This window comes from Tenrec ecaudatus, chromosome 7 (assembly GCF_050624435.1).
Source record: "Tenrec ecaudatus isolate mTenEca1 chromosome 7, mTenEca1.hap1, whole genome shotgun sequence".
NCBI lineage: Eukaryota > Metazoa > Chordata > Mammalia > Afrosoricida > Tenrecidae > Tenrec > Tenrec ecaudatus.
This window is the reverse complement of record NC_134536.1, coordinates 134,401,837-134,424,433: the sequence shown is the minus strand read 5'-3', so window position 1 is coordinate 134,424,433 and position 22,597 is coordinate 134,401,837. Positions and strand designations below refer to the sequence as shown.

The window sequence follows — 22,597 nt, the reverse complement described above, 5'->3', positions numbered from 1 at the left end:
AACACTTCGTTCTCACAAACCGGCATTCTGTGATGCCCCCCCCCCCTACACAATCGCTGAAGACAAAATGGATGCATAAGCAGATGTGGTGAAGACAGAGGATGGTGCCTGACTATTAAAATATATAGTGTCTGGAGTCTTAAAGGCTTGAAGTTAAACAAGCGGATATCCAACAGTGAAGCAGCAAGCCCACATGGAAGAAGCACACCATCCAGTGCAACTGTGAGGTGCCATTGAGACAGGGCAATTGGCATCTGAAGATTCACAACAGTAAAAAAACAAAAATGTTTCCGTGAGAATGGAGGGGGGGTTAGAGTAGAAACCCAAAGCTTATCTGTGGACAATGGAACATCCCCCACAGAGGGGTCATAGGGAGGGGGTGAGTCAGGGTGCAGTAGAGCACTGATGGATCATGCAATATACCTCTGATCCCTTGAAGCCGCCTCACCACCAACCCCCCCCCATTATTATGACCCCAGTGCTGCCTCCCAATCTAGACTAGACAGGAGCATGTACATAGATAGAGGGAAGAGATAAAACTCACAACACATGGAACCCAGGAATGGGAACAGAGATACCAAATGGGTAGGGGGGAGTGGGGAAAGGTGGGGAGGGAAGGGGCACCGATCGCAATGAATGGCACATAACCACACCCCCCCGCCCCCCCTCCAGGGGGAAGAACAACAGAAACCAGAGGGGAAGGGAGACAGCGGTCGGTGTGAGATTTGAAAATAATTAACAATCTACAGTCTATCAAGGGGCCATGAGGGTTGGTGGGGGGTAGGGAGGGAGGGAAAAAAGGAGCTGATCCCACGGGCTCAATGCAAAGTCAATGTCTAGAAAAGAACGATGGAATGTATGTACTAATATGTCAGATACAATTGATGTATAGATTGTACCAAGAGTTGTAAGAGTCCCCAATAAAATGATTAAAGAAAGAAAGAAATAGCTGACAGCAAACCTCTACACCTTGACATTCCGAGGTTAAAAACAGCAGTTTTGGAGGGAAACTCACAGGAAGCATTTTTCAGGTAAAAACCAAAACGCAAACAGTGATGACAGACTTGCTGACGGCTGATGAGGAAAGGGGTCCGCGGTGACTGGAAGACAGTGAGGTGGCAGGTGGGCACTGTAGGCCTGCACGCCTGCCAAGGGTTCTCACAGGTCCTTTCTCTCTCTCTCTGTCTGTGTGTGTGCGCGCGCGCACGCGCGCGCTTAACCTTCAGTGAACTCACTGAACACACTTCCCAGCTGTGTTTACCATTCAGCCCCTCTCATCGGGAAGCCACGGCCCAGCTCGGGGCTGTGTGTGTGCATGGGCACAGAGACCGACACCTTACAACAGGTAAGCCGAGGCATTCCACCCATTTTCTAAAGGGGAAATGGCTTTTGCCCATGGTTCTAAAGGGAGTGAAGCCTGAAGGCAGGAGTCGACATGCTGGCTTCTCAAACACAGCGGCATGTGGTCAGTAATATGTCAGAGGTGTGTGGGAACAATCTTGCCTGGACGGGATTGGACAAGGAAGGAAGGCCAAGAGGGCGGTGGATGTCAGCTGGGAGGCCAGCGGGAGAAGGCTGCAGTATGGCTGCTCTTCCCCCATGGGAACTGCATGTGGCTGCTAAGCCACTTGGCTTGACCAGTGGTCAAGACAACGGGTGTGACCCGTAGTCCCTCTACACCCAGACCTCTCCAAGAGCCTCCTCTTCCCACCAACACAGCCTCCCTCTCGGGGAACTTCCTTCTTCACGGGGAAGCAGATGCGGTTCCATTTCGTGCCTGTGCACCTTCCCAGGGCCGCAATACCCTCAAAGCGGAGGGGCCACAAGGGGTGGAGGCGCGCGGCAGACATGCACGGCTGATGGACGCAAGTCTATTACCACCGTCGCTGCATCATTTTCCCTTCCCCTTGCGGCAGTCATGCATCCCATTAGCCTGTTTGCCCCTGCTCACAAAGGGGCACCTTTGCTGAACCACCTTCAGTGGCTTCTGGATCTTTCCCCGGGAGGGCTGGCTAATTCGGAAAGCAGTCATTCGGAAAGCTAATTCTGGGTGTCCTTTCCTGTAGCCATCCTTTATGGTCATTTTACCTTTCTCTTAGGGAGCCATGATGCTCAGTATGCTGCGATGGTGGGGGGGGGGTGAGCTTTTCTTCCCGTTCCTGGAAGGATGCACACTTTACTTTTGAGGTGGTCAGGCTAATTCCTTGCTGGCCACTGCCCGCCATCTTTCATTAACAGGAATCCCAAGCACTGTTAGCTCAACCTAGCTAAAAGGTTCTGAAAGCAGAGCTCCTTCTCAGTTTCCCATGTTGACCTAAGAGTCCACTGCTAACCGCAGTACAAGCCGGGAAATGTAATAAGTGTTGATCAATGACTCTCCCTTGCTTTCCTGGTTTCTCCTGAGTAATTTTCACAGGCTGCTTTTATGCCAACCAATACAAATAGGATTTTCCTTCTAAGCTTTCAACTTACATTTACAAGGCAACGTATCTTAACAAAACAGATACCTGCCTCTCTCTGATATATGCCCATCAGTCAGACAGAAAGACACCCAGCTTCTAAATTAGACTACCCCAAAGACTTGCACTTTTCTCTCACCCTGCCTGGCACCCTCATAGCACATTCCCCATTCTGCATCCAACACACAATCACCTGATCCTGGTGATGTGCAATATCTTCTCATGTGCATCTCAGCAGAAGTTAAAAGTCCATCGAAATAAGGCAGAGATATTTTATTTTTTGTTCTTTTAAAAGTGAAGCTCAAAACACAACACGGAAAAACCTCTGGAACTCAGCAAAAGCGGTGCTTAATGGTCAATTTTTTAGCAATGCATACTTCAAGAAAGAAGAGTCAAAGTCAACACCATGTACCTGATAACTTCAACAACTATCAAGAGAGCATAAAAACAGAACCCATACTCTGAAGGAAGGAAGGAACAAAAATTTAAGCAGAAATGAATGAAACAATCAACCCATAGGTTCCTTGAAATGACTGATCACATTAACAAACTCCCGGATAAATTAACAAAGGAAAAGAGGGAGAGAATGCAAATAACTCATATAAATACAGTGTGATGTCACAACAAAACCAACTCAATTCAAAAGGATACTAACAGAATACTACGAAGAACCATGTTCCAGAAAACTTAAAACTCAGAAGAAACACATTTCTAATTTAACACACTGAAAAATTTGAAAAGGTATAAAAAGGGTAGAAAAATTTAAAAGACCAAAAGAAGAAATTAAATTATCAAACTCCCAACCAAAAAGTCCTAGCCCAGATGACTTCATGGAGAATTCTAGCAAGCACTCAGAAAGGAGATGACATACCAATTCTACCCCTGACTCCAAAACACACACACGATGGCATATTCCCAAACAAATTCTATGAAGCAAGCACAATGCTGATACCAAAGTCGCACAAAGACAACACTCAAAAGGAATATGAAACGCCAACATCTCTCATGAATACAGATGGAAAAACTCTGAACAAAATCCTAGCCAGTAGACTCCAACTCTACAACAAATAATTCACCATGGCCCTAGTGGGAATCCTACCACAGATGCACGATGGCTCCTGTTAGAAAAACACCATAACCCACGACATCAAAATAAAGAACCACATCATCACATTGGATCAATGAAGACAAGGCATTTGACATAAACACAAATTAAATCAACAAAAACTTTATTGAACGTTAGGTGAAAGTTGAGAGTTTTGCGTTCAACTCATCCACTGCAAGACTTCTCATCACTTTTCTGATGCCCTTTCAGAGTTTTGATTTCTATCCCTCCTTCTGTCCTAACCTTCTGAGCTCTGTCCTTAGGGAATAACTGCTCTTTGATATTTAAAGGTTGATGATTCTGATACAGGGTGGGCTCAGTTCCAGACCTAAAGGGTAACTGAGGCACCTAGTCTTAGGTGTCCCTGTGGAACCAGTGTGTGACCCTAGTCAGACACATGTTCTGATAGAAGCGTTAAACTAAACAGGAAGAGACGAGCACACACAGAAAACTCACAGCCAACATTCTTCTCGGGAGAGAGACCGAAACATTCGTCTTGAAAACGGGAACCAGACAAGGATGTCCTGTCCACCCATTCCTATTCAATGCTAGAGGGCTTAAGTGGAGAGCAAATGCTTTGAGAGTGATGAGGGCAAAGAATGTACGGATGTGCTTTATACAATTGATGTATGTATATGTGTGGATTGTGATAAGAGCTGTATGAGTCCCTAATAAAATGTAAAAAAAGAAAAAAAAGACTAGAAAGGGAAATAAAAGGTATCTAAATTTGGAAGGAAGAAACAAAGCTATCACTATTTGCAGAGAGTATAATTAGGTACATAGAAAATTCCAGAGAATCCACAAGGATGTTACTGGAACTAATAGAAGGATTCAGCGAAGTGGCAGGAGATAGACTCAACATATAAATTCACTTGGATTCCTCTACATCAACAAAGAGAATTCTGACAAGGAAATCAGGAAAGCAGTACCAGGTGATCTTTGTTCAAGGGCTGAAATCTTCAAAATAGAGAATTAACAGTCTCTTAGACACATGGTGCTGGCAACATTGGATATCTGTTGGCAGAAAAGTGAAACAAGATCCGTACCTCACACCATATGCAAAAGCCAAGTCAAAAAATTGAAGTCCTAAGTGTAAAACCTACAAAATATAAAGATCATAGAAGAGAAAATGGACAAATTTAACCAAAACCTACTACCACTGAGACTGTGAGGGGAGCAGACAGCCTCATCTTTCCCTCAGGGAGCAGCTACAGGGTTTTGTACTACTGACCTTGTGGTTAGCAGCCTAACACTTATCCTTCAGCACTACCAGGGCTTCTTGGGTAGGATGAGGGGTGGGGGAGAACTTAGGCTGCTCTAATTTAAGACATAAATAGTTTCTCAAACAAAACTAAAAATTCACCAACAGCAGAAGAAAAATCAATGACTGGGTCTTCCTAAAATTACACACTCAATTCATCCAACACTCTTCCTCTAAAGAACTAAGAAAGTACAGACGGTTTGTTTGTTTGTTTTGCAACGACATGGGACAAGTCTCCAAAATGTAGAGAAAACTTCAACATTTCAACAAGAAGACACACAAACCAGTTTTTAAAAATTAGCAAAGAACTTGGACAGACATTTCAAGTGGCCAAGAAATACACAAATAGATGCTTGCAATCATTAGCCATTAGAGAGGTGCTAAAACAAAACTGAGGCGCCATCCGACCCTAGCAGTAGTCATGATAATCAAACAAAGGAAAACAAACCAGGGAACAATGAGGATTGGTGAGGCTGCAGGATACTGGAACTTCTTATGTCCTGGTGGCAGGGCTGTAAAAGGTCTCCGCTGTGGAAAATGGTCAGGTAGTTCCTTACAACTTTATAAAGGAGCGGTAGCATACGACCCACAGACCCCCTTACTAGTCAGCTAGAGTATCTAGAGAAACGAGAGCTGTTGCATAAATAGACATTTGTACACTCATGCTCATGATAACACTCTTTACAAGGGCAAAAAGATGTGCACCCTGGAGGACTCTGCAATGTGACGTCATACCGCAATAAGCCAATCACGAAACGACATGGGTCACAGGAGGCCACGGCTAGAGTTCAGGCTCAGTCTACACACTGGTTCTCCCCTCTGGTAGATGTGGCTTTTCCCCATGTCCCCGTGGTGTACAGTACAGGCGAGCCTGGCTGTCGCTCCTCTGCGTCCACGGACCATGCAGGCCCCAGCGACCCAGTGCATTTCTTTACTTCATCTCAGGCTTGGTGAACAGCCAGACGATCTCATCTCTTCACTGCAGGCTCAGGATGTGTGTGTTGTTTGGACAAACACCAGCTGCAGGGAGCCTGCCCGGCCCAGCAGTGGCGCATCATGCGAAATGATGCCCACGCCCATTCATCTCACTGCGTGACGGCCCGTGCTCCCAGGCTGACCGACTGGTGCGGAACTGTTGCTGCTCCAGTCAAGCAGGTATAAGGAAGGTGGCGTGTTTCAAACAATAATTTGTATTCAATGTTGTCTGACTTTGCTGGTCTTTTCCCACTAAAATCTTTCAAAGTAAATGTTCATGCATAAAGACACTGAAAGGTCTTTCATTTATAATTATGCTACAAAATAAACATTTGCCTGTTTTGTTTTTTTGCCCCTTTCTTACTGGGAGCGGAGTCTCCTCCTCCTTGTAAAGGCAAGGTTCCTGAGAGTCCAGGATGTTAGGTGACTGGCTGGGATTCCGCAGGTGGCTGTGTGAGGCTGGCACCAGAGCTGACGTCGCCGGGCACCAGGCCTGGCACTCCTGGCCCCGCTCTGAGGTTCTGAGCCCTGTCCTTTTCTTCTAGTTCCTATTCAACTCCCTGTCTCAGACACGCTGGCTGTTGCTAAGTGCTTACTTCTAGACCCGACACAACCCTTTCTTCGTGGCCTGCCTCTTCTCAAACACTCTGCACATGACCATCTCCAGCCCACACTCCAGCGCAGATCACCTTCTTTCAGTCTCTCTGCTCCAGACTTTCTTGCAAAGAAATGCGTCGGGACTTCCCTGTAACTGCCAACGGTTGTATCGTGAGGATCACAGGCTCACAGCCATGGTGCAGTCTTCGGTCCTCCCTGGAGTCGCAAGTGGTCCCGAGTGTGACTGCCATCGGAACCTGCCCCACTGTGTACACGGGGAGCCTGCCACGGTTTCCTGTGGCTCTGCCAGCTGGCCTCCCCTCTCGCCATATGTGGAGGGTCACTGTCGGCCAAATACCAGGGACCTGAGGTGAAACTGTAGCCTCAGGAACTTTAGCCCCGCAGTGGACCCCACCAAAGGCTCCCACCAGGACCCAAGAACGCAAACTCCGCAGGTGCAAACTGCCTGCTGGCCGAACTGTCTGCACACCCAGCCCCTCTGCTCCTGTGCTCACCCTCTCTCTGGCTCAGCACACAGGCTGGCCAGACAAGTGTCACCTTTGCCTCAGGGACACTGCACAGGTCCCCTTGGTCTGAAACCCGGGCCTTTTTCAATGCCTCCTAGCCCTGGGCAGGTGCTGTTTGTGTACATCCCTCCTCTGTCACCAGCAGTGAACCCTGGGGTGGGATGGTGCCAGGGATGCTGGTGGGCTCAGGCTTGCTCTCCCTGGGGGAAGCGGAGTTCTGAGGCTAGGGCGGCATCCCTTCTCGGATCACCAGCTTGCAGAGGGAGGGGCCGCGACTCTGCTTGCTCTGAACCCCTCCGTGGGAATTCTGGCCCTCCTTGAGCGCCAGCAGTCTAGAGGCCTGACTTAAGGGATCGCATGAGACCCTGCAGGGACGCTGCAGGGGGCCCCCACGGAATGAGAGAGGGTGTGAGCAGCCTCGGGCAGGAAATCTGGGACTAATTATCACAAGATAGGAATGAGCATTTGTTTTTTCACAGACTGCTTCCCTGTTTTTTTCCTCCACTAGAGCCACATGTTGCTATGGGAACGAGAATGGCACTGGGGCCACAGCCACTCGTCAGCCTGTCAGAAGCCTGTGAATAAATTCTACCTCAGTCAGGCTCCGCACCCAGTGGTCCTGGAGGGCAGCTGGATCAGCCACTTCCAGACTTTCCGCTCTGGGCAGCCCCTCCTGAGGCAAGTCCCTCACACAGGGAGCACGGCCCAGCAGAGCAGCCTACCGGCCCCTCCACCCAAGTCCATGGGCGGGGATCACTTGATCCGTTTCATAGATGGGAGGCTCTGCTTCCTCCTCACAGCCGTCCCCCTCTGCTCCCACGGCTGCTGCTCGCTCCACTGCACTTCCTTCTCCACCCTCGACCTGGCATGGCGATTTGAAATGTCACATAGAGTTAAGTCGCTTTTCGTGTGGCTTGATTTCTATCAGGCAGCGAGGCTGCAGTCCCTTGAAGGGACGTGCCTTCCGCGGTGCCTCTCCCAGTATCTCGCAGGCTGGTGCACGAAGCGTGCTCACAGGAACCATCTGCTCATCAGCCGCTGATGCAGACCGCTGAGCCAGGGAGAGACGGCTCGGAGCTTCCTCCAGCCTCACTGTTCAGGGGCCATTGCTGCGAGGCAGAGCAGCCTGGCTGGCTCTCATTCTCCATTCTTCTGTAGCTGGGCCAAGGCTGGTCCCTTGTTTGGGCCGATTCTAAACAACGCTGTGGAAAGGCTCTCCTTCTGCACCCTGATTTTGTCCGGGAGTTCCCTGGGGGGCACACTCAGGAGCGAGTGGGAATGCTTCACCGCAGGGTGAGCGTGCACACATTCACCATGGCAGTTAATACCCAGACGCTCCTCCAAAGTGACTGTGGCCACTTATATTCCCGGAGCACCTCTGCTCCGCGTCTCTGCTACTACGTGGTCCTGAGTCTGCTCCTCTTTCCAATCAGGTAAGTATAGTGCCTACTTCACCTGTGAGGATTAGATGACATTATGAGTTCAGAATAGGACTTGGGATCTAGGAAGTCCTGTTTTGACATCAATTTCTACCATACCTAAAGACGCATCTTAGTAAATACTTATTATAATATTAGTTACTTTATTGTATTAATCTAAGGACCCTAAGCTAGGAGAATTCTGGTGACAGTGAGAACCCTTTAGCCAACACAGGAACACAGACACACAGCCTTGGTCTGTAAAGATTGCCCTGTGGGGCAGCTCTCCTGACCTCCACGGTCACTGTGAGGTGGAACCGGCATGTTGGCAGTGTGTGGGCTAGAGGAGGAGGAGGAGGAGGAGCTCCTTGGGGGGTACACACACGGTGCTTGTACCTGAATGGGTGGTAGTCTGACTGCCCAGAGGCACCTCAAAAAAGGCCTGGCAATCTTCTTCCTGAAGACTAAGCCCTACCATCCTGCGGAGAGAGCACAGTTCCACTGTGGACACACTCGGGCCCTGTAGGGGAGCCGATAGCCATGCGTGGGAAGCTAGGAGATGCTGAGCTAGGACATACCCTTTTAGCTTCGACAACTCTGGGTCCTGGTGTAGAAACTCCCAGGGGTGAGGATAGATGATGCCATGGGATGCCATGGTCTCTGGATGATGTAAAGGAAAGTCCTTCCTTTTACTGCTCCGTCAGCTTGACTGACTCGGAGAGACAGGTGGATGGACAGACTGACCAATTCATTCAGCCAACAGGCACATGGGGCTCCCGAGTGGCCAGACACCACCCTAGGTGCAGGGGATAAAGATGAGCACGACAAAGCCTCTCTCCTCAGCTACATAAATTCAGTAAGTAAAACGCAGCCCTGAGCGCCGCCGAGAAGCCATCAGTACCACCCTCAGTTTGTGCTACTGACTCGGCACAGGCTTTAATGGAGGCTCTTGTAAGCAGGAACCCTGTTCTTTCTAGACTGCAGGGAGTTCATTTTTCCTACAGTTCTTTTCACCCCTGGGGCTGCTTGTACCTCTGAGCTCCCTGCCTACTGAAAAATCACTCCAGAACTTTTGCTCGAAAGCCTGGAGAAGCAGCCAGTGTAACTTTTCTTCCATTCCCATCACTGCATGGCTTCTCCAGGCCACAGACGGGGTCCCCAAACCCAATCTGACTGCTTGCACAGTCACCCCGCAAAGGGACGAGGCGCCAGGGGGCTCCCAAATGGATGGGTGACAGGTGATGAGGGACCTCATCAGAACCAGAGCTGCTCTGTAGCACGCCACTGGGGTGGAAGCTCTGTGGAGAACCACCAGGGACTGGAGAAGCTGGTGCTACCTACTGACAAGGCACCACTTACTCCTCACGCTTTCCGGCTAGAGAGAAGCAGGAAAGAGGTATACTGCCTGCCTCCAGAGGGGCTCCAAGGAGTGGATTAGCAGCAGAGGGGGCTGAGCAATCTGGAGTTTGCTTGGTTGGTGAAGAGATCACCATGGAGTGACTGGGGAGCAGCAGGCAAGATGGGTCTTTCTGGCAGCAGGCCCGGGGGTGGACTGTTGGATGACGGAGAACCAGCAGGGGAGGCTGGTTGTGCTGACAGCCACACTGACAGGTCTGCCCCTAGTGACAGGCCGAGGGGAGGACAATGGCGGCGCATGGAGTGGCACACAGAGGGTGCCGGAGAGTGGAGAGCACTGTGGTGTATGAGATGCCAAGGCCGCAGAGGTGGCAGGGCTGATGCTGGGGTGGGGGTGAAGGGGGTGTTAGGAAAGGCACAGTCTAAGAAGCGAAGATAAATGAGGGGGCGGACGCCGGGGCCACAAGGGGCAGGAGGGTCACTGGAGAAAGTGAGCGCCTTTGAGGGACAAGCATTAGGGGAATTTATTGCCAGAAGTCCCAAACTACTAAAAACATTCAAGGAATGCATTGTGGTGGAGCTCTCAAAGGAAGAGGAGAGCCAGATGCTGGCAGCAGCCTGCCCTTCCCAGAAGAGGGCAAGACCGCTCCACCGCCGCCGCAGGAGATCAGACGCGTGCCAAAAGAGGTGATGGAGAAATCTGCACCTCCGCACACGCCGATGGCCGCGAAGCAGGGAATAGCATGCCGCACACAGGAGACGACCGACCGACGGACAGAGGGACAGACGGACACCCCCCCCCCCACAGCAGGGAGGAAGCCGAGTGTGCGGCTGGGAGGTCCTGCTTTCCTGAGCTGCGTGTCCCGTGTGCCACTGGAACGGCAGCAGGGCTGCCGGCAGGTCGGAAGCAGCTCGCCGCCAAGGCAGCACAGCTGTCAACTCGCTCGCTCCAGGAGGAAGACGCCAATTAAAGCCACTCTCAAAGGGCAGCAGCTCGGCCACAGTCCGCAGCCACAGCCAGCCACTAACTCCTCCCGCTGCCTCTGCGCTCTCCGACCCTCCCTGTCCGGGGGGCTGCCCTCCACACCAGCCTTTCCGGGGAGCTTATTCGCCCACCCTATTTCCGTCAGTCTTCTCCTTCACTATTCCATCCGCGCTCCTTGAAATTAGCAAAAGGTCTTTGGGTGCACAAACACTGGACAGCTAAAGAGAAACAGGCCCGGGATCTCAAATGAAAGCCACAAATACGGAGTCAAGGAGCCCTGGAGGCGGATGTAGTGGGCCGCCAGTTGGCCTGCTAACTGCTTTCTCCAAGGGAGCAAGGGAGGCTTTCTGCTTCCCTAAAGTTCTAGTGCCATGTGAAGGGATACAGCAGTTGGTGTAGAATATGAATAATAATAATAATAAATATATATATAATTTACTAGGGGTGGTATGGTGGGCAATGACCTCAAGGAGAAAGATAATATTTTGAAAATGTTAATGGTAACATATGTACAAGGTCGCTTGAGACAACTGATTTATGGATTGTTATAATATCTGTAAGCGTCCCCAGTAAAATGATTTAATATTAAAAGAATAAAAACAGGAAATAATTGACAAAAAGAAGAAGAAAAGATCTATCGCCATAAAATCCACAGGGGCAGTTCTACACTGCCCTATAGGGTCGCTAGGAGTCAGAATTGACTCAATGGCAGTGAATGTGGGTGAATGGGTCTTGAACAAGTGCAACAATGGATTCAAATACACCAATGATTGTGAAGGTGACACAGGCCTAGGCAATGTTCCTTTCTGTTAGCCATAGTCACCATGAAATGGAGTCAATTCGGTGGCCACTATCAACAACAATGGCATTTGGCAAGCCAATGGCCACAGACTAAGGAGCCCCTGTGCTCTCTGCCCTCTCCCCCAGCCCCCCAGCCGCCCAGCCACAGTCTGGTTCTCATGGGATGAGGCAGCAGGGCTGTCGTCATCCATGCAGGTATCTGGACCTCACTCACCGCCCATCTCCTTCCCCAAGTGTCACCTACACAAGAGGCAGTGAGCGGCCTCCTGTCTGCCCATCCCGGCTCTCTCCAAGAGTCCTGCCCAGCAAACCCGAGTCATCCTCCTTCCACTACTGCACACCCTTGTCCTTCAAACCTCTGAACTCGGCTATGCTGCCTCACACACAGTCCCTCTGTCTTCTGAGACAGAAGCCATACTTCTTCATCCGGATGCCAGACTAAGGTGAATGTACTGGCATGACAGAAGAGGCCGGAACGCGTTACACTGCAGTAAGACTGCTCTGAGGGTTTGCTATATTCTGGCAGCCTAGTAAAAGTCAACTTCTGTGCGTGTGATTTGAAAATGACATAGTTTATGGGTCTTGTACCTTATGATGTTGTGCATTGCTTATTTTATGATTTTAGATGCTTCCCAGTTGGTAACACCACATTGGGGCCTTTTATTTGATCAATAACGGACACAATAAGGCAGCTGATCAAGTTGCTTATCAGCCACATGTGAATTTAGTCACCAATTAGTCAATCTATTCAGATAAGCTGAGCTGGTCTTCACCAAAGTGGCTGTGTATTTGGGGGCAACTTCCTCAGGGAAACAGGGGTCCTGCACTCCAACGCCAGAGCTCTGTAACGGGAGACTGTGCTCCACCTCCAATCACATTAGAAGTGCATGTCCACTCCGCTGCCCCACTGGTTGGGGCTAACAGCAAACCTGCTCAGATTCACCTCGGTGCTACTCAGTGTTTTCTGACCTTGAGTCATAATTTACCATTTCAGAGTACCACATATGAATGTCTTAAACCAACTTCCTGATGTTTGTGTATATGTGCTACATCAGAAACAATTAAGAATTAAAAATTTTTATTTTAGATCAATATATTCTGACAATATAAATTTCAATTGTTTTCCATATAAGGCTAAGCCAAAAAGCATTACTGTAAAATCACAGAAACCCTGGTTACACGAAAACAGCCAAGTGTGAAGCTCTTGCTTATAAACATAGGTCCATGCTCTTCTGAAGGTAATGTTTTCAGCTTTAAGAATTCCGCACGCTTCAATTTACGCCATGTCGACATGGCCACTTTTAAATGTTCTTTGAGTTTGGGAATAAAACAGAGCCTGAAGAGGCAAGAGATAGGCGGGTGGGGTAAGGTTTCCCAACGGAATTCTGCTAGGACAGCCCTCGCTACTCTCTCCAAGAATGAGCAGGTACAGGGTCAGAACAGGGTGGGGGGCGTGGCACCTCAATGTATTTTCCTGGTCTTCCCCCACCCCCTCATGTGGCTTCTTAAAAGTTCTTTGAAATAAGCTCCTGTGATCATCTTAGAAAATTTATCAAGATCATCCTTTAGGAAGGCCCTCAGTTACCATAACCTTCTGAGCTGACCTCTCTGCCTTGAACTGAACTGGGAGGTGCCCTTGGCAGTCACTGTTGCGAAGGCGTTCTAATAAGACTAATCGACAAATGTGTCTCTGAGAAAACTTCTGTGCAGCCCACCGCTAACCACAGACGTGTTTAAAGGCAGTTTGTTTGGAATAAGCCCATGCATCTATGAACTAGAGCCCTAGTAGAAATACTTCTCAACTTATCCTCATAAGCACAATTAAAAGTAATGCATGATGGTAAAAAAAGTTGGATTTATTGGCAAATATTTTTAAATGATATTTAGTTTGGGGATCAAATATATATGTTAAAGTGCAGATTCAAATGTACTAATGTTACATGATCAAAAAATCCTTTCATGACCTCAGGTTTCAATTTCTTGGATTTTGTGCTTTATAAATATCAACTGGTTTACTTTGATAATCTTCAGGTTTGTTTTGAAGTGAGGAGGTAAAAGGAAAAGTTTCAGGCTTCCCTTTATTAAGCGTTTCTCTGCAAGAAACACATAGTGGGCATGAATCACTTTTATTTTAAATAAGTGGAAAGAAAATGAATATAAATTATCGCAATATTTTTAATGGAAAAAAAAGCTTTGGTAAGAAGCAGAAACACCTCCATGGGAGTTCTGAGGAGAGGAGTGCGGTGCATGCGCCTGGGTGGAATCAAGATGTAGAGCCCCCGGCTCAAGCTTCCCCTTCTTCCACCACTTGCCAGCTCCCTCAGGTCTGGGGTCATTCCTTTCTCAGGCACTAGGGCTCCACCTGTGACTCCCCGGAGGAAGACCTCCCTCCCTGTACTGGGCCAGGTGCCCATTCGGGTGAAAGACAAGAGCACTCACTGGGTAGGGAGGAGGAAAGGGAGGGCCACCAGGGTTGGGAAGTGGGTGGCTGGGAACTCATCTCAGAGCAGAGAGGCAGGCGTCAAGCCCCTGCCACAAATTCCACTGTCCTACAGGGCTTCACTTATAAAATCCAATTTAAAAATCAAGTCATCGTGTAGTTGAAAATGGTGACTGCTGAGCTATTAATACCAGTGCAGGGCTCCCTTCTGGGCACAGGGAACTGTGAAGATGGAGCAATGTCATGTTAACTTGAAATTGCAGATGTGTACCCACTGTCAGGCTTCTCATTTACCTCACGGCTGTGTGAGTCACAACAGACTATGGGCAACACTGTGAAGAATAGGAATTCAGAGGGACCTGCACATTATCCAAGAGGCAGTCATTGGGGCAGAACAAGAAGAGGGTATTGTGTGCTTTAAAATCAGGAATGGTGCGTGTCAGGTTGCATTCTTTCCCCCCTCAGTCATTTTATTAGGACGTAATCCAGACATCATACCACTCACTGTTCAGTCTTAAGGGTTGTGCTCTTCTACTCCACTTCATCAATCCATATGGATCTGAGCAAATAATCTGAGAAGCTGGACTATGAAGAACACAGCATCAGGATTGGAGAAACTCTACGAGCTACGATACACAGATGACATAACCTTGTTGCTCAAAACAGAGAGGACTCAAAGTACTTACTGATAAAGATCAAAGACACAGAGCCTTGCATATGGATTACAAATCAAAGTAAAGATCCTCACAACTGAGCCAACAGACAACATTAGGATAAATGGAGAAAAGATGGAAATTGTAAGGATTTCATTTTACTTGAATCTATAAGCAATGTTCACGAAGCAGCAATCAAGAGATCAACTGATATATTGTGCTCGGCAAATGTGACACACAAGACCTCTTTAAAGAACTGAAGCGCAAAGATGTCACTTGGTGGGCCTGACCATAACCGCGCTTCATGTGTATGTGGAGTTGAATACTTCCTAAGAAGGAGCCTAGAATAATCGATGCACTGATTTAGGGCGCTGGTAAAGAAAACTGAGAGCACAGTGAACGACCGGCACAAACACATGGATCTTGGAAGAGGCACGGGCAGATGCTCCTTAGAAGAGAGGATGAGGAGGCTTCTCCTCACATTCTTTGGACATGTTTCCCTGAGGCAGGGCATTATGCTTGATAAAGTAGAGCCTCGGACGGCGACCACCACCTACAAGACGGATTGACACAAAGGTTGCAGGCACGGGCTCAAACACAGGCACTGTGAGCACAGTTGAGGATCAGGCAGTTTTGTTCTGTTGCACACGGGGTCCCTATGGGTTGGGACAGATGGTGAGGCAAACATGATAACCACCACACTACGGAAACCAGACCGAGCTGGGACAGGATTGGTGGCATCTGACAACGACTAACATTTACCTCTTATTCTTCCTTATGCTTCCTGTCGGGGGTACACACTGAACCCAGTAGGACTGTCTTTCAGCAAGTGACGAACCAACTAAAGTCAACTAGACACCCACCCTCACCACTAGTGCTTACTTGAGACTTACATGAAGAACAAATTTGTCAATAATTAACTTAGGAATTGAATTTTTAACATGGACACCATCCTCATCTTCAGTGGTGTGAGTGAGTCCTGTGAGGCCTCTGTGGACGCAGGGAAGGCCTGTGCTGTGAGGTGGCCACACAAGCAGGCTTGCTGGGCACAGGCCTGGCGTCCACTTTCCCCCATTTCTTCCTCCGAGTTACTAGGAGTGCCCTCCTTCACACGCACACGTGCCCTGGTCTGGACAGTCAACTGCACGGGTTCTCAATGCCCGGTGGCATCGTCTTCCCCCTCGGGCCCAGAAGAACCCATGCGTCTCCAGGAGTCATTTCTGTTCCAGGGAGAGCAGCGGTGAGAACAGGGAAAGTCAGCCGACTGCCAGCAAGGCTGTGGGCCGTGAGGGTTGCCAAGAGTGGGAGAAGCATGCCACCCACCAAAGGTGAAGGGATATCTACAAACAGCACTTCCACTGGACTTGTTCCCAGGACCCAGGCCTGGAGTAAGCAGCTCGCTCGTGTACATATAGCCTGGCATAGGACAGAGTGGACAGAAAAAACCCAGCACTTTGCGCTGGGGCTGGGGTCCTTTCAATAGCACGCTCACGAGGCCAAGGGGCCTCTGGCATAGCTGTCGGCTGGGGGGCTGAGGACTGCATGCAGAGGCAAGGGGTGGGGTGCTTGACCTCTCACGGCCTCTGTGGTCGCTGATTCTGCAGAAAGGATGGTAGGAGCAGCACAGAGATAGGGGTTGGCTTTCATTTGCTAGTGACGAGACCTCCAGAGATGATAACGATATCCCCACTGTGCAGGAGCAGGACTTTGTTCCGTACAAAGCTGTCTGAACAACAGGCCATTAGCAGGCAGAACAAACAGTTCCACATGATACCAGATGTAGCATTTACCTGTACACACCGTGGGACGTCACAACCCTTCTCGTGAGAGCAGACCCTTACCTCATTGGCTGTGTTGTGTGTTCCAACAATTCGGATGAAGGAGGCAGGCTGTCTGTCAAAAGTCACGGACTGCCAGGACCTGTGAAAGGAAGCACAACCATTTGTCAGGTCAGATGGTGCAGTCAGCCCCACTAACAAGCCATGGAGACATGGCCACTGAGGCTGGAGGTACCCTGACCTTAGAGACCTGAGCGGTACGAGGGAGCTGGACAGCTTCCTGAGAGATGGGCTTCTACCTAATGTGTAGCTGAGGGAGGCAGGAAATATACAATGTCTCTATTCAGACGCCTACAATCTTGTCAGCCAAGGTGCCCCTGCCCGCCAGTGTCCATGACCGGTTCTTTTTTTTTTTTTTCAGGGGAGTGCGCGAACGCAGTCCCCCACTACTACAAATTATGCAATCGAGTTTCCCACATTTGGGGAAATCGCAGGGGTCAGCACATCCGGCGTGCAATGGATAAGCCTCGCCCTGGGAAAACCACCTTCGTGATCATGGTATCTCCCCTGCCAGGTAAGTATGCCATGACCGGTTCTTACACAGTCCTCTCGAACACTGCCAAAGAAAGTGTAGACCAATTTCATCCTGACAGGCGTGCGGTCAGTAGAGTCTTTAAGGCTGGCTGGAACTGATAACATACATTGCGCCATCTGCGAAATGGTGCCATGGCAGTGCCTACCTCAGCAGGGGTTGGTGAGTAAGAGGGTCTGACCTGGGATGGGGCTGTGCAGGCTACTCCTCAGTGCTGGGCAAGTTTGGAGCGAGACAGGGCATTCGGTGAAGTCTGGCATTAGTCCTTGCAGATGTGGGTCTCTCACTGAGGACAACATAGGCTCCCAGGCTTCAGCCCAACCCCCAGCCTTATTCTTAGAACCAGCCAGTCTCCGGGTGGTCTCAAGAGCAGCCTAGAAATCTTAGGCAGTCCTCATGGGTCTGCATGGGCTAGATCCAATCATCTCATGTAAAACCCAGCCTAGCAGGCCCCACACAAACCTGGTGAGAGGAGGCCTGCTCTTGGCTTAGCTCAGCAGCTCATCAGAATGCGCTGGAGGAGTGCATGGCACCCACGACTGTAAACTCCAGTAATATTTTCTGTAATAAATGTGAGGAGTTCACAGTTGTTGCCATCCCTCCTCCGCTCACACAGTGGAAATGCCAGCTGCTGGGAAGCTGTTTCCTGTAATTGTCTAATTACCAAGTAATGCTACCAAAGAAAATATATGTATTTGTGGTTTGTTTGTTCCCCCTTTGGTTTCAGGTGTTCCATCTTCTCTCGCACTACGAACCTCCTACCGAGATTGATTCACTGCTGCCTGGACACCAGTCCCCTGAAGGTCATTAAAAAGTCGTTACCATCCTGTGTGGAAAGCCTGTGCCTCTGCAGGCAGTTTGCTGGAAACAGAATGAGAACCCCACTCTTCGGGTAAAGTGCTATCAGTCACACAGGAAGGTGACGCCACCTGGCCATCTGCAGCACTTGACTCTTGGCCCATTCGCTCCATGCCATGGGGAGCTGTTTTCCTCCCAGGCCTGGCCAGGCGCTCCCAGGGAGTCCCTTGGGGTGAGTTCTGGGGGAGTCCTAAAGGACTTCCACAAGGGCCTGGCCACCCCCAGGATGAGCACGTACTGAGCACAGGCCTGGACCAAGTGCGTGAGTGTTCCATGCTGGTCCCAAAGGAAGAAAGCGTCCACACATACAGAAGCTGGCCTGGCCCTCTTCTCAGACCACCCCCCGGAAAAGGCAAACGGAAGGGGTCAAATGACAACCTGGTGACTACTATTAGGTTCATGGAAAAGTTTGATCACTGGATGGGGATGGTGAGGGAGTGTAATTTTGGGAGACACGGTCAAAAATTTGATTCTTCCTAGCTGTCAGAATTACCTCTTGAAAACATCTTTCAGTGGTTAAGGACACAAAGGTAAACATGTACATCTGTCAGCTCAGTCCACAACATATTCATGGCTCTTGATAGGCAGGCAGTCCCACTCCCTTCACAATGGGTCATGGAAGAGGTAAGGTCCTTGTGGGGAGCTGTCCTGGCCCAGACCCCAGCTCTCTTCTCTTATGTGCACACTCCTCCCCGAATGCCCTTTCTCTCTCGCTCTCTCCACCTTCTAGTCCAGGGCGTCCCCAGGAGCTCTGGGCTTTGGCGCCACTGGTCCTCGATTCTGCTTGGGAAGCATGGCTGGTGGGGTGGCAGCCTGAGCAGGAGAGAGCATTTGTGGAGTAATAAGATCAGAAGGTCTCAATTTAATACCAATCCTCCATTACATTGCATTAATATCTAATCGCATTAGAGTTCATTTTCACTAACACAGCCCGAGAGCTGAATATATGATTTCATTTTCAGCAAAACTGGATACCAACCCAAGGGCCGGGAAATCAGGGTGAAGGAAAGCTGGTTAGGACGAGGGAATGAACAGCTCTCCCTCCCCAAATATCACATTGCATCTCCTCTGAGCTGTTTCAAAACAACTCCGAATGCAGCCCCGTGGAGAAACGGGAAGGTGGCGCTGGAAAAGCAGACACAGAGGATGCTCCCTCTGCTGAGGTTCACGTGCTCGGGAAGCTACTGCCATCCTTTAGTCTCTGCAGAAGCTCTGCTGCCATTGGTATTGAGCTTTACTGACAGCTGCATTTCTCCTCAGTCACCAACGCTCCAGCGTCCCTTCTTCACGAGGCAAAACCCCCACGGGCACAGAAGTCTCCCAGCAGGAAAAAGCTGTGGGGGGAAGGCGTCTGAGCAGGCGCATTGGTGCCCAAAACAAATGTGGTCCTTGCTTTGAGTGTTTACTTGTAAGACCAGTCTACCAGCCCACCCAAACATGAGGTGATGCCCTAGCCTGCTGCTCCTGACTCTATATTGGGCGCATCACTACCCTTTCCTGGGCTTCCATTTCCTCACTGACCCACTGCTGACAGAAATGATACCACTCACTGGGCTACAAAAGCACCTGTAACTTCCCTCAGGTGACAGATATGAATTCTAACGCTGTACCCCACCACTTGTCAGTCGTTTGTGGTACTATGCTGGCTCGTGTGTTACTGCGATGCTACGTCACTGATATTTCAAATACCAAAAGTGAGCAGGTGTCAGCTGAGCTTGCAGATTAATAACAGACTACAAACAAGGAAGATAGGGTGTGCATTTTGGAGGACTTCGCCACTGGAAATCTTATGACAACAACTTAACACTGTGACATGCTGATAACCTAATGGACAGAAGCAGATTAGTGTCGGAGGTAAGGCCAGACTATGAGTCCCTCGGGTCAGAAGGCACTCAAATGATGACTGAGGTAGCGCTGCCTTCTCAAAGTAGAGTGGACCATAATGATGTGGCCGGAGTAAGATGTGTGGGGGTAATGCTTTGGGGACCTTCACTCGCTGATGGGGCATGGCCCCAAGTGAGCAGAAACAGCTGCAAACAGCTAATCATCATCAGAACTTGGAATGTACACAGTATAAATCAAGGAACACTGGAAGTCATCAAAACCGAAATAGAATGCATAAAGATCAATATCCTAAGCATTAGTAATCTGAGATGGACTGTACTGGCCATTTTGAATCTGAAAATCCGATGGTTTACTATGCGTGGGATGACACAATCAAGAGGAAGAGTGTTGCAGTCGTTGCCAAAAGGACATTTCAAGATCTATCTTAATGTATAATGCTGTCTGTGATAGGATTATATCTATCCTCATTCAAGAAAATCCAATTAATTCAACTATCACTCAAATGTATGCAGCAGCCACTAAAGCTAGTAATGAAGAAATTGAAGAATTTTATCAGTGTCTTCAGTTGGAAATTGATCAAACATGCAATCAAGATAAATTGAAACGTATTGGCAATTGGAAGGTAAAAGTTGGAAGCAAAGAGAAAGGAACAGCAGTTTCTTCCTGATATGAAGAAAATGTGGTCTTGGTGATAGAAACAAGGCTGGAAATTACACAATACAATTTTGCAAGACCAATGACTTGTTCATAGTAAATACCTTTTCCAGTAACATAAATGGTGACTATGCACGGACTTCTCCAGCTAGAATACACAGGAATCAAATGGCCTACCATCTGTAGAAAGAGGTGATGGAGAAGCTCATTATCAGCAACTAAAGTGAAGCCAGGGGTCAACTGTGGTTCAGACTACTAAATGCTCAAGTGTAAGTTCAGGTTGAAGGTGAAGAAAATGAAAACAAGCCCACAAGCGCCTGTGACTTTGAGTGTATATCACCTGAATTTCAAGAACTTCTCAAGAATAGACCTAATGCCTTACACACCAATGGCAGAAGACCTGATGAGCTGTGGGAGGACACCAAGACCCTCATTCATGATGAAAACAAAAGATCACTACAAAGAGAGGAAAGAAAGTAACGCTCTAAGTGGATGTCAGAAAAGACTCTCAAACCTGCCCTTGGTCATAGAGTAGCTAAGGCAAATGAATGAAATGATGAGCAGAAGAGAACATTTCAGAGCAGCTTGAGAAGACAAAGGAAAGTATTATAATAAAATGTGTAAAGACCTAGAGTTAGACAACCAAAAGGGAAGAACACACTCAGTAAATATTAAACTGAAAGAACTAAAAAAAAAAAAAACCCAAACCCTGAGTTGCAGTATTGAAAGATTCCTTTGAGTAAAACAGTGACTGATGCAGGAAGCATAAAAAGAAGACTGAAAGACTACGCAGAGTCACTGCACCAAAACAACTACTTGACCGTCAACCATTTCAGGAGGTAGCATGTGAGCAAGAGCCAATACTACTTAAAGAAGTAGGTCAAGATGCACTGAAAGCACTGGGCAAGAACAAACCTCCGGGAATCAATGGAATGATTGAAATGTTGCAACAAGCTGATGACACACTGAAGCACTCACTCATCTAAGCCAGGAAATTTGGAAGACAGCAATTTGTCCAATGAACTGGAAGAGATCCATACCTGTACCTACTGTAAAGAAAGGTGACCCAATAGCATGCTCAAATTATAAAACAGCATTCACTGATATCACATGCAAGTAAAATTTTGCTGAAGATCATCCAAGAACGTTGGCAAGAAACTGCTCGAGGTTCACCAGGCCAGTTTTAGAAGAGGACGTGGCGTGGAAAGAGGGATATCACTGATGGTGTCAAACAGCTTTTGGCTCAATGCAGAGACCAGCAGAAAGATGTATGCTTGTGCTTTAGGTAACATCATGATTAATGGAGAAAGGTTAAAGTTGTCAAGGATTTTGTCTTGTTTGGATCCACAATTAAATCTCATGGAAGCAGTAGTCCATGATCAAAAAACAAGTTGCATTGAGTAAAAGAAAGAATGTTTCTTTGAGGATCAAGTTGAACTTGACTCAAGCCATGGTATTTTTAATTGCCTACTAGGCTGTTAGAAAGATATCATGTTTGGTAAAGTAGAGGGGCAGCAGACAAGAGGAGAACCCTTGACAAGATGGACTGACCCAGTGGCTGCATTGGTGGGCTCAAACATAAAGTCAACTGTGAGGATGGAAAAGGACCAGGCAGGGTTTCACTCTGTTGTACACATGGTCACGATGAGTTGGAACAGACTTGATGGCAGCTAACTACAGTGGTTACATGTTGGGATATGATTTGCATGGTGAGCAGTTTGAAACCACTGGCACCTCCTCTAGAGAGACAGGTACACAGTCTCAGAAACCTGCAAGGGGTTGTTATGAGTCAGCATGGACTCAAAGGCAGTGATTAAAAGGACAACTACTATACATACATGCACGTGCATTTAGACAGAGGGCTAGAAAGATACTGACCAAGATTTTAGGTTTGGATGAAATAATTTCCAGAGATGTTGACTTTACTTTTATACTGTCCCATACTGTTTGAATTTGGTAATAGTATGCCTTTAACAAAGACCACAGGGGATGGAGCCTGTGGGGAGGCCAGAGCTGTACTAGGTGAGCTACTTCCTGCCTGGTGGAAATAGCTGGTGTGTGTGTGTGCGTGTGCGTGTGTGTGCGTGTGCGTGTTTTCCTGATTGTTCGTCCCCTGGTGGAAATAACTGGTGTGTGTATGTGTGTTCCTGATTGCTCATCCCCTCACAGAGACTGACAGCATAAGTACTGGAGCCAGGATGCCAGGTCTGGGTCTCAGTTTTGCCACTTTTACCAGCTGGGTGACTTTAATCAAGTTGTTTAACCTTTCTGGATCTTAGTTTCCTTTATAAAA

The 22,597-nt window shown here is 48.4% G+C and overlaps 1 protein-coding gene and 1 non-coding gene across 3 annotated transcripts in view; both read right to left on the bottom strand.

The window, feature by feature from the left end:
• The window catches only part of BTBD9 (BTB domain containing 9), a 512,908-nt gene that overhangs the window by 13,534 nt on the left and 476,777 nt on the right, over window positions 1-22,597 (bottom strand). For both annotated transcript variants that reach the window (XM_075555166.1, XM_075555167.1), the window contains exon 10: window positions 16,419-16,497. In XM_075555166.1, the coding sequence (XP_075411281.1) occupies window positions 16,419-16,497 (79 nt within the window). The remainder of the gene's footprint in view (window positions 1-16,418; window positions 16,498-22,597) is intronic.
• Window positions 16,774-16,937, bottom strand: LOC142454116 (U1 spliceosomal RNA). Its single transcript, XR_012785638.1, has one exon. It is a non-coding gene; the product is annotated as a U1 spliceosomal RNA (small nuclear RNA).